The 11,365-nt window shown below is 51.0% G+C and overlaps 1 protein-coding gene across 6 annotated transcripts in view; it reads left to right on the top strand.

The window, feature by feature from the left end:
- Positions 1-9,884, top strand: part of LOC118171350 (schwannomin-interacting protein 1) — a 134,299-nt gene extending 124,415 nt beyond the window's left edge. For all 6 annotated transcript variants that reach the window (XM_035334391.1, XM_035334392.1, XM_035334395.1 and 3 more), the window contains 6 exons: positions 1,687-1,805; positions 4,771-4,888; positions 5,552-5,749; positions 5,868-5,991; positions 6,973-7,066; positions 7,654-9,884. In XM_035334391.1, the coding sequence (XP_035190282.1) occupies positions 1,687-1,805; positions 4,771-4,888; positions 5,552-5,749; positions 5,868-5,991; positions 6,973-7,066; positions 7,654-7,705 (705 nt within the window). In that variant the 3' untranslated portion in view covers positions 7,706-9,884. The remainder of the gene's footprint in view (positions 1-1,686; positions 1,806-4,770; positions 4,889-5,551; positions 5,750-5,867; positions 5,992-6,972; positions 7,067-7,653) is intronic.
- Positions 9,885-11,365: the final 1,481 nt, after the last annotated feature.

The following is an 11,365-nucleotide window of genomic DNA, read 5'->3' as shown; positions in this document are numbered from 1 at the left end:
TGGGATGGGATGGGATGGGATGGGATGGGATGGGATGGGATGGGATGGGATGGGATGGGATGCTCTGTCCACCAGCAGCCCGTGGAGGTGGCTCTGGCTCCTGGTGTCTGGGCAAGACGAGAATGTCTGGGCATGGAAAAGAGGCAGATGGGAGGGTAAGGGTGAGGATCGCCTCAGTGGCAGAAGGGGGAGGAGGAGTATCTGTGCTTTCATGAAATATTAACGTGCCTTGGGGACGTACCAGGGATGCATCTGGCACTCAGAAGCAGCTGAGCTCAGAGCCGGGTCGTTAGTAACCTCTTTTTGAAGGAGGGAGGCACGGTGTACATTTACCAGTATTGCTTCCAGCCCTGCTCGCGTGTGGCCGGGGGCCGCGATGGGCAGCACGAGGGACACGCGTGGGCAGCCTCCACCCTGCCCGTGCTCCACTGAAAAATCTCTTTCCCCTGCGGTACGTCTCGTTGCTTCGTCTCTCCTTGGTTGCTCCTCCAAATAGCGGCTCCTCTCCCGAGTTCCCCAAGGGCTGGTGGGCTTCCAGGCCGGGAGCATCTTCACTCAACAGTGGTTTGCATGGAAAAAAAAAAGAAAAAAGAAAAAAAAATCGTTTGAGGATGTTTGCTTTATGTTCCTCAAGCGTTGTCTCTGATCTATTTTTACTTTAGTCTGTGCTGCTACCCCCAGCAGGGCTGGCTGTGTTTCCTCAAAATGCAGACTGGGGCCTTGCTTACGGAGAGCTTAAAAACAACATAAATATATATATATCCAGGCCGTCTAGGCGTAACTTCCAAGAACAGGAGCTGAACTTGGAAAATCCAGTACCCCTTGATGCCGTGGGGGTTACTTTTAATATTTGGAGTTATTTGTAGTGGTGAAAGAGGAGCTAGGTTACAAATGAAGTACGTATTTTGGTAAGGGATTGGCAATGTGACGGGCAGCGTGCAGCGGTGATATAGGCAGTCAGTACTAGAATGAAATGATTGGCTGTTTTTAGTTAATAATTCGCATTTCATTACCTGTCACTTCCTTCTGTCAGATAAAGATTCTTCATTTTAGTTGGGTGAAATATGGGAGGGATATCCGTACGGGCAGTGTGGATTGCGGTCTGTGCTTGCCTGCTGCGTTTTTGTTGTTGGGTATCCCTGGGAAGTTGGTCTGTGTTACTTTAAAATGAAATGTTTCAGGGCTTCCAGATGTTCCTTCTGCCAATTATTTGCCTTCTTATCGGCGCATAATCCGTTACCGACAGGCAGCGGTGTGGCAGTGCTGTTAGTTTGGGTATGGATCCGTCATTCTCGCTTATTGCACATCGATTACTTATGCAGCTGGCTCCGTAGCCATCGATGGGTGATTCACCGTAAATCATGTTGTGTCCTGACTTTATCCCAGATACACACACGTGTGAATGCGTTTTTAAAGCCGTGGATAATTTGATGGCGACGGTTAAAAACCCACCTGCACGTCGGTTGCCCAGAGGGCCGTGTAATTTTGGAAGGTGCTGCAGGGGGAAGTGGAGGCACTGCTGGTGACAGCACAGCCTCGGTGGCTGTGTGTACCCCCAGATCTCAGCAGATATAAGTGCACACGTGCATCAGGAAGGCTCCCCAGGTGCTGAGCCCCCTTGCGCACCGGCCTGGCCGCGGTGCCGGGGACCCCTCCTCACGCCGCCCCGCGCTCCTTCCCTCGCAGGCGCAGAAGAATGAGCGCGAGTCCATCAGGCAGAAGTTGGCGCTCGGCAGCTTCTTCGACGATGGCCCGGGACTGTACACCAGCTGCAGCAAGAGCGGCAAGCCCAGCCTCTCCTCCCGGTACGTGGGGCGCCTCGGTGCGTGGCGGGGAGCTGGGGCCGGGGCCGGGAGAAGGGCTGGGTAGCGGGGTTTGCCGTGGGAATCTCTGCGTTGAGCTGCAAAATCCGCAGAATTTGAATGTTGTAGTGGAAGATGTGCATGCCCGAAGCAGGAGGGGCTTGATAGTTGGGTTAGCCTGGTGAAAGCTTGTTAAAAAAAAAAACAGGTTGTGAAAGTTCATCTTCCTTCGGTGGTTTGGGAGGTGGCAGACTGCTGGAAGCGGATCTCTCTCCGATCATTACCCTGGTGGTAGCATATCGGTGGAGCACAGCGAGGCTTCTTTGCTGAATTTACCTTCAGCTGCCTCCTGAAATACCTGCAGCGTGTGTCGTCAGTGTTGCCCGTGGGATACAGCAAGGTCTCCAGCTTTCCAGACAAGAAATTTGGGGAAACAAGCGTGAGGGGAGCAGGGCAACAGCGTGGTCCTGGCCTGGGCAGCGGCCTGGGGGCTTGTGAGACGTGGTGTGATGGGGACAGGCCCCAGGTGTGCTGGGGAGGGTCTGGATGCGTTCAGCTGCCCAGGGGGGCCCTCAGCGCTTGGAAAGCCTCCTACACCCGGGTACCGACAGGCTGCTGCCATGGCGTGGCCAGGAAAAAACCTGGGAGAGGTGTAAAAGCAGGAGGAATGCTGCTAGTACAGCAGAGAGGGGCAGTTGCAAAATTCGACTGAGCTGCAAGGCATCAGAAAGGGAAAGCTGTTGTGTGCAGTGTAGTTACAGCTAAACCAGTAACCACTACCTCGTAATTATGGTGCAGGTCTAATTAACGCTGCGCAGCAGGGTTTGGCAGCTGTGCCATGAGGAAATACCAGGTGTACCCGAATGCTTTGGCATTTTGTTGGTATTTATAGCCCAGGCGAAGCACTGGTACACACTGCACGTGTCAGGACACCCACAGGCTCTCAGAACCAGCAGAGGCTGACCTGCTCCCGGAGAAGGGGCTGGCACCGCTCGGCTTCCCGTGGGCCACATTTCAGGTGCCACATGGACACAGGGTGGCTGTGAGGGGGGTGACGGTCCCCATCCCTCCGTGTGGTGCTCCCAGTCCTTGTCCCAGTACCATGAGGCAAGCCCAGGGCACAGCCATGCACTGTGGCATCCTCTTCCAGGCCGGTCGCTGCCTCCCAGCTGTGCACCGCTTTAATCCAGGCTTTTTACAACACGGCCAGCATCCTGTTTCTACCACTCCAGTGCTGCCAGAGGTGCCTCTGTGCTAGGAGACGTGTGGTTTGGGCATTTAGGTCATGCTCTTGGCACACAGGCATCCCGCAGACCCCATTTTGCACTCGCTCTTCCCTTTCTGCACGAAGCAGTTTTAAGCCAAGCCGAAGGCAGCATCCTGCTCCCCGTCCTGGGTACCCACGTTTATTTAGCCTGGCCTAAAAGCTTGTGTGTAGTTATTAATGCTATCGTATATTAATAATGAATGAAAAACACCACTAAACCAAATGTAAAATTGGAGTTTGCTGCCTGTAAGTACTGATATAAAGCCCCTTGTTGCAGAGCTTGTGCGTGGGCCTGCCCCATCTTAGGCACGTGGTGGTGGGGCCTGCTAGTGCCGACCCCAGAAACCTCTGATTCCTGGGGATATTTTTTTAATATGAATTTGGAATATGAGCAAAGACTGAGCGGGATCTGTAGGAGGCAAATGGGCCCGGCCCTGACGTCAGGTGCCTGGGACATGCAGCAGGAAGGCTGATAATGGCAGTCATGGGCTGCTGTGCCCAGGGAACACCGGCGTGGGGTTTCACAAATACGGATTTGTAAAAGGAGTTGTTTCCTGGTGTGCTACGAGATGTTTATCTGACCAGAGGCACCAGATGAAGTGGTTTCACCCGGTTCTCGGTGCACGTCTGCTGCTCCAAGCCTGCCCCGGCCAGGCAGTGGCACAGGCCTCACTGGGATGGCGACCTGTGGGAATGGCTGAACTGGGAGCGGATTGCCTGCATTCGGCAGGGCCGGTGCTGGCTCCAGAGGGGTCAGTGCTTGGCCTGAAGCTACTGAATGTGCTCACTGATGAGCTGGAAATATGTGCGGTATCACGGCTCATAACACGAATGGTAGCAGGAGTGAAATCATCAGGGATTCAGGAGGCTGTGATGGGTGACGCGGGTGCCCCCCCCACCTCCCTCCTGCCCTTGGCCTTGCTCAGCAGTGGGGTTAGGGCTGTGCTGCTTCCCTTCTCCCCCTCACTTGGGAGCTGATTGCTGACTGTGGTTATTTGAGCGAAAGCCGGGAAGGTTTCGGCTGTAGAAGCAGCCGTGCGATGCAGCAATGCCTCTTGGCCACGAACAGGCTTATTACCCTCCTAAATAAATCATTTCGGTCATCCCACGTTATTTTGTATTAAAGGCCACCCGCGATGACGAAGCTCTGCGGTATCTCAGCAGTTCTGAGGTTCATCAATAGATGGTGGTAGAGGCTTTATATCATCGTGGAGCCGGGCGTTTTCAGTCCCTTGGGGATGCCCCTTAGAGGCAGCCTGCCTGGGACTTGTCACCATCAGCACCAGCATTTGGCCCTGGTCTGCTGCCGGCGGGGCTTTGGGGCTGCTCAGGGCTGAGCAGGGCATCGCTGTGCTGCAGGTCCACTGCGGGGCATGGCCACGGAGGACAGGCAGCTGCATCGGGCCGCAGCCTGGCACCGAGGTGGTTCCTCTCAGCGCGTGAGAGTTGAGGTGAAAGGGCTTGCTTCCACGTCAAATAGTAGCTCTGGGACCATCTTCGTAGGGAAAAAATGTGCAAACAGTTATATTTTTCTTAGGTCAATGCAAAATCAGGCAAGCAGGGCCTACTGCTGCGGCACCTCGCCTGCAGGCCTTGTCAACATGGTGGGGGGAAGCGCAGGATCCCAGCACAGTGTCCAGCCCCATTCCTGTCCCCGTCCCTGTCCCCATCCCCATGTTGTCACCTCTCCTCCCCCCACAGGCTGCAAAGCGGGATGAACCTGCAGATCTGCTTCGTGAACGACAGCGGCAGCGACAAGGACAGCGACGCCGATGACAGCAAGACAGAGACCAGCCTGGACACGCCTTTGTCACCCATGGTAGGTCTGGGAACACCTCTTGTAGGGGTGTAGGGCACAAAAACCTTAATGCCATCCCTAATGGAGAGACGAGCCTATTAAAACAGCAGCACTGAACCCCAGAGCAGCATCTTCAGTCATCAATAAAAGAAATGCAGGGTGCTGAGAGGCAGATAGCACATTGCCCCTGGGTATCAGAGACCTGCTGCTGACACCAGCCGCCTCCATGGGCAATGTCCCTTCTCTGCCCTCCTTTCTCCATGGGTCTGATAGTTGCCCGGGCAGTAATGGATTCGAAGCCGTATCAGCTCCTGCCAGCTTTCCTCTCCTCCTTTCCTCTACGAGTATAACACAGAGGCCCCAGACATGTGCTAGGCTTTCCTCCAGCTTAACCAGCCCATCCTCTAAACACCCATTGATCTGTTTGGCTCCCCTTTGAATTTCACGTGCTCAAGCTGCTGCTGGTACTCAAAGGAGGAAAAATCACTGTTTTTTAAAAATAATCTTGCATATTTAATTTATAAAAATAAAAATAAAAAGCATGTTTCACCTTGTCTGTAGAAATCATGCCCTTTGTGGGTGCACAAAAAGGCGATAAGTTGCAAGCCAAATGCTTTGCTCTGTCCCCGCTGGCAGCGGCGGTGGCGGTGCCGGGCTGTAACGGCTGCATGTCTGCTTCCCTAGAGCAAGCAGAGCTCTTCCTACTCCGACAGAGACACAACTGAGGAGGAGTCCGAGTCCCTCGATGACATGGATTTTCTCACCAGGCAAAAGAAACTCCAAGCCGAAGCCAAAATGGCCTTGGCTATGGCAAAGCCCATGGCCAAAATGCAGGTGGAGGTGGAAAAGCAGAATAGGAAGAAATCTCCAGTAGCTGATCTTGTAAGTGCGGGGCTGGGACCACTGCCCATTGCTCCTCTGGCTTTATCGTAAATAATTACAAAAAAACAATTACAGATAATTCAGGGAAATAGTTAAAGAGTTGAAACTTTATTTCCAGCTGCCACATATGCCTCATATAAGTGAATGCCTGATGAAGAGAAGCTTAAAACCCACTGATTTGAGAGACATGACTATCGGGCAGCTACAAGTGATAGTCAATGATCTCCACTCACAGATAGAAAGTAAGTGATATTTGTTTAATTCTTTGGTGTGTCCCGTCTACTTCTGGGTATACATAAAAATGTTGGTAAATGTACAATAGCACAAATCTGAGCGGCACTGCAGAAGTTGGAGGTGGATTTCTTGCCAGGTTTTTTGCCAGATTTTTTTTTTCCACAGAGCACTCAGAGTGCTGTGTAACAGGGATGGTGGTGACTGCATTGCTCCAGCACCTGACGCATCGTTTTGTAACTCAAAACCTTGTCGGGTAAAAATAGTCTCAGGACATCAGGAAGCTGCTGCCAGTTTTATGGCTTTATGCAGCTTTATGGCTGTGTTTTCAGACGATGCTGTGCTGTGGCATCAGGAACATCCACAAAGGAGGAACCTCCAGACTAGCAGGTAGCCTGGGCACATAGATTCTGGTGAACGTGCTGCTCAGGCAGCTTGCAGTGAGTTAACATGTTTCATGGGTCCTTGCATTTGCCTCCTTGTCTGTCCTCTCTCCAAAGGATCCAGGGTTTTTCCCCCAGGCATCTCCACCTCCCAGTGCCAACAATTAATTAATCTTGGAGGAAACTTCTCCGGTGGCTGTAGGTCAAAAAAAATGAAAAAAATGTTTATTGGGCTCCCTTGCTGCTCTGTAATTGCTCACGTTCGTTAATTAGCATCCCTCCTGGCAGCCCCACAGCCCTCTGCTAGGAATGTTGAGCTGCTCGGTGACTGCCCCTGGTTTCTGCCTGCAGGCGGGCAGCAGCAGCCGCTCCTCTTCTCGTGTTCACACGACAGGCAGGGATGCTGCCCGGAGTGCAAGTGGTGCCTAAATACCCTCAGGCTGGATGCTTGCTGCAGTTCTTATTGCTCAGAACTCTTCCCCATGAATACACAAAAGCTGTAGCACTGGGGCTCAAACCCCAGAAGCACTGAGAAATTTATTCACTTACAATATTACAAGCTCTCCCCCTGGCACAGCACCAACTCCCCGCCTTTCTCTCTGGCCCCAGGCTTGAACGAGGAGCTGGTGCAGCTGCTTCTCATCCGGGACGAGCTGCACACGGAGCAGGATGCGATGCTGGTGGACATCGAGGACCTGACCAGGTGAGGGGGAACCGTGTGTGCTTCCCTTTGCCTGGGAGCTGGCTCCCTGGTGGACAGGGCTTCTTTTAGCAGAGCTTCAATCCGAGAGGTTTTGGGTTGGCAGTGACAAAGCACTCAGGGTTTGGGGGCCAAAATCCCACAGAAGCAGGAGCTGCAGGGAGACTAGCACCAGAACAGCAGGCTTGATCCTGCACAGGTGTCTCCTGTGCTTTGGAAAATGCTTTGCTTCCAAAGTGCAGTGAGCAGGAGTTCAGTAAGCAGAGGTATTTGGCAGCCCAGTCAGCGCCGCAGTGGTGGTGCCGCATCCTGGCATTGTTTGCAGCCGGGGACGCCTCAGTTCCCTGCGGAAGAGGAGGAAGTGCCCGAGGCTGAAGCAGACCCCACAGGGAAGGTGTTTCCTGGCCAGGGAAGCGTTTCCTTCCTGACCTGGAGCAGCTGGGCCAGCCCGCCCGTGGCCTTGCTCAGGGCTGGATTTCCTCAGGAAGCGCTGCCAGAGCAGCACGGCTCTGGCCGTGCCTCCATCAGCATGGGTTTGCCTCCCTCCCACTGATTACCAGTAACAGAGCTGCTTCTTCCCCTCCTCCCAGACATGCCGAGAGCCAGCAGAAGCACATGGCAGAGAAGATGCCGGCAAAGTAAACCGAGACGCTGTCAGAGCAGAGATGGAGCTCGCCTGTCCTTCGCTTCTGTGTCTGTACAAATGCTGATGTCCACGGTGGCGCACCAGAAAATCAGTGTTAGTCATTGGTCGTGTCCGAAGCTTTATGTCCGGTGATTGGCCTCTGCTTCTTAATTTATTTTAATTTTTTTACTCGTGCCACTAAATATCAGGCATTTTAATAATATTATTACAGAAAATGTACAGTACTTATAACATTATAAATCATGGATGAGAAGAGAGGGTAGTTTAACTTTATTTTTGTTTGCTTAGAGATTTTACGTTGAACAATATTTTACCATTGACTACTTTTTTATCCTTCACTGTAGTTTTAAATAAAGAGACTGTACTTGACGGTGCTATACAAGTCAAAAAATACATGCCTGCCTCGTAGTGAAGTTGTAGCTTTCAGTAATATGTACATTTTAATCAGTTTTCAACATTTTGTGAATGTTGACTACCTGACATTCATTTTTAGATGTGCTATTAACACTCAGTTGGATTCAAAGAGTTACCTTGGAAGTTTTATGTATAAAGATGTAAAATAAAAGTTTAAAAAATTGTTTCATATGATATGTCTTTTTGTTGACTAGTGGTTGACTTGGTGATGCACCAGTAATGTACTCGTCTAACTAAATGTGCAATTCCTAATTTGCCATCACCAGAAAGAGCCTTTTTTGCCGATCACATAAAACTATGGAGAGAAGACAGGATTTTTGTAGAGTTATTTATTTGTAAGTTCATAATGTATGTATGACATGGACTTAAGATATTCTTCTATAATAACGTTCACCAGGCCCTAATATTGTGACTATTGTTAGAATCAGCAGGCACATACAGTAGATGTTTTTATATTTTATTGTCTGGGCTAAATATTTAAATGACTCACCGGTGTCAGAAATAATAATAATAATAATAAAAGAAAAAAAAATCTATGTTAAAAATCTAAGCAGCATATTAAATGTATTATATATGGTTATTGCTCACCTCTGCCTTTGGGCTGGCCTCACGTCTGCTATCTGTCCCCACCACCGTGCTGTCTGTTGTGCCCCCCCTCTGCTGCCCCCCACGTTTTTAGGAGGACGGGCACTGGGCGAGCTGGGAGCTCTGTCTCCAGCCTTAATGTCTCTGCCCCAGCGCCGGGGCAGCACACCCAGCTCCCACCCCAGGGCTGGCCGTGGCCGGGAGCAGAAAGCTCCGCTGCCTGCACTTCGATTTTTTTCCTTGGTGACAAATTCCTCTTAGCCAAGTGTTGGGCTGACGACTTGTTCAGGGTGTTTGCAGCAAAGCATGAGCTGCATTAGAATTCCATCTCCTGCCATAAACGTATATTAAAGAAACGATTTATTGTTATTTTTTTCCCCTTCTTTCTCAGAAGTGGTGCAGGCCGGGTTATGTGAGTGCCAAACCTGCAGGGTTCGGTCCGGGGCCTTTTGGGGCTGCCTTACCTTGCCGAGGTGCTTTCCGAGCCCGCTTTGACAGCACGATGCTCGCCTGCAGGCTGGCAGCGTAAAGTCTGCTCATTTCACTTGGGTTTTTGGAATCTATGCAGAAAAAAAAAAGATGCCTATGTTTGGGTGGTGTTTGCTTCCATGCATCTCCTGGTTGTCTTGCTGCTGTTAGCTGCATGTGGCGATAGCTGGCTGCTGGTTTTTGTATTTCTGCTCTGTAAAACGTCTGTGTTTTCACCTCTGAGGCCAAAATCCTCCCCCACTGTGGGGTGCAGAAAAGCTTGGGCTCAGCTTTAAAACCGAAAAGTCCGGTGGGGTGCAGCGAGCAGGGACGGTGCAGGGTCCCCACTGCCCTCTCTGCTGTCGCCCCTGCCCCCCCCGGCTTGTGCTTCAGATTTTCGGGCACTTGGGTCAGGAAGCCTGGTCAGCCCGGGGTTGTGCTCACCCGATAAGTGCCTTTAACTTGCTGGAGAGAAGTGAACCGCGCGCGTTCTGCTAACCTGCTGTCGAGGACTGCCAGCGGTTTTTCCATCTTTAAGGGTTTGGTTTTTAACAAAGATAAAAAAAAGAAAAAAGAAAAAAGAAAAAAAGTATTGCTGGGTAACTGCATCTTCTTGGATCTCTGTCCAGTGTACTACGGTATTGTGCTGGTGTGTATGATGGCAATGCTGTGGAATTAATGGATTAAACTACGTTTTTGAAAGAAAAATGTGTTGTGTGGTTTCTGAGCTGCTGCCCCAGCCCCGGGCTTCGCCTCTGACTCCTGCATGTGTCTGGGCCACCCCTGTGGCACCGAGCCGGAGCATGGCCAAGCAAACACTGCTGCTGGAGCCAAACGGCACAAACCATGCGGTGAAGCCTGATGCAGCAACTCCGTTCTGCTGTTTATTCAACACTAAAGTAATGAAAAAGTTTGGATGATTTGCCCATGCCTTTGGGAAGCCACGGGGGAACTGAAGTCCTTGCCTAAATTGGCATGTGTGGGTACCTATTAATTAACATAAACCTAAAAATAGACTTCCCCAGAACTTGTATTCTGTCATCCATTCCTTTCCCACTTTTTCAGTCTCCCGCGTGTTTTCAGTTCCCCTGCACTCCCTCCCTTGGGCTGTTTCTCAGCCGGGAAAGTTTATTTCTGTCCCTAGCAGCTCATTGATGCTGAGGCCGTACTGGGCTGTCCATTGCCAGAGCCTTGGCTGCCGTGATACCCATACGCCCACGGGGAGCTGCTGCTTCCTGCTCTGGGGGAATTTGGGGTGCCTGGGGGGCTCCAGAGAAATGGGGATTATTTTTTCTTTTTTTCTTTTTTCTTTCTTTTTTTTTTTTTTTTTCCGTAGCTTTTTTGATGCTTTCCTTCTATGAATGGGGCATTTACACGGTTCCACTTAGGACTCCCATTATCAGTACTTTGACCATGGAGCCAAATTCCCCAAAAGCGATTGAGAGAGCCCTCAGTCAGACGGTTTCTTTCGAGGAGGTGACATCAGCACGGGTGGTAGGAGGTGGTTTCTGTTCTGACAGCAGCAACGGTGCCCACCAGGGCTATAAGCACTCAGCATCCTACCCATGGGTGCCCAGAACAGCTCCATTGTCCCCCCCCGCCCACAGGGACATCGTCAGGAAACCTCAATTTTCAGGCAGGAGTCTCCAAATGGCACAAGCAACACCAGCAAGTTATGTACAGGAGATGCTTGGGCCACATTTTGTGTGGATAAATGCAACCCTCAGCTTGGATATGGCCAGCACCCGCCCTTGGCACCCACCCATCTTGAACGAGCAGGAGAAAACATCCCTGGTGGTGGCTGTTGAAGGAAAAAAAATGTTTTGGTGATAGGCATTCATTTATTTACTGCAAGTGATTTAATTCCAAGTGGATAAAAGCACGCACACACTGCACAGCCACCCTCCATTGCCTTAGGACACAGCACCCGACGAGCCCATCGCTGCTGCGGGACTCATACAGCCCCACTGGGCCCCATTGCTGCATGGGCAGTGACACCACAGAGTGGGAAACAACTGGAGGCAATTCCAGAGCTTGTTTTTAGCTATTGAAATACATATTTTCCTATGTTTTTATATATATGTTTGTGTTTTTTTCGCATGCTAGTAAAAAATCCGCTGACTTTTCAAAGAATTATAGAAAGGTTTGGGTTGGAAGGGACCATAAACCCACCTAATTCCACCCCCCTG

This window comes from Oxyura jamaicensis, chromosome 9 (assembly GCF_011077185.1).
Source record: "Oxyura jamaicensis isolate SHBP4307 breed ruddy duck chromosome 9, BPBGC_Ojam_1.0, whole genome shotgun sequence".
Taxonomy (NCBI): domain Eukaryota; kingdom Metazoa; phylum Chordata; class Aves; order Anseriformes; family Anatidae; genus Oxyura; species Oxyura jamaicensis.
The sequence above is the reverse complement of the archived record's forward strand: the minus strand, read 5'-3'. Positions and strand labels throughout refer to the sequence as shown.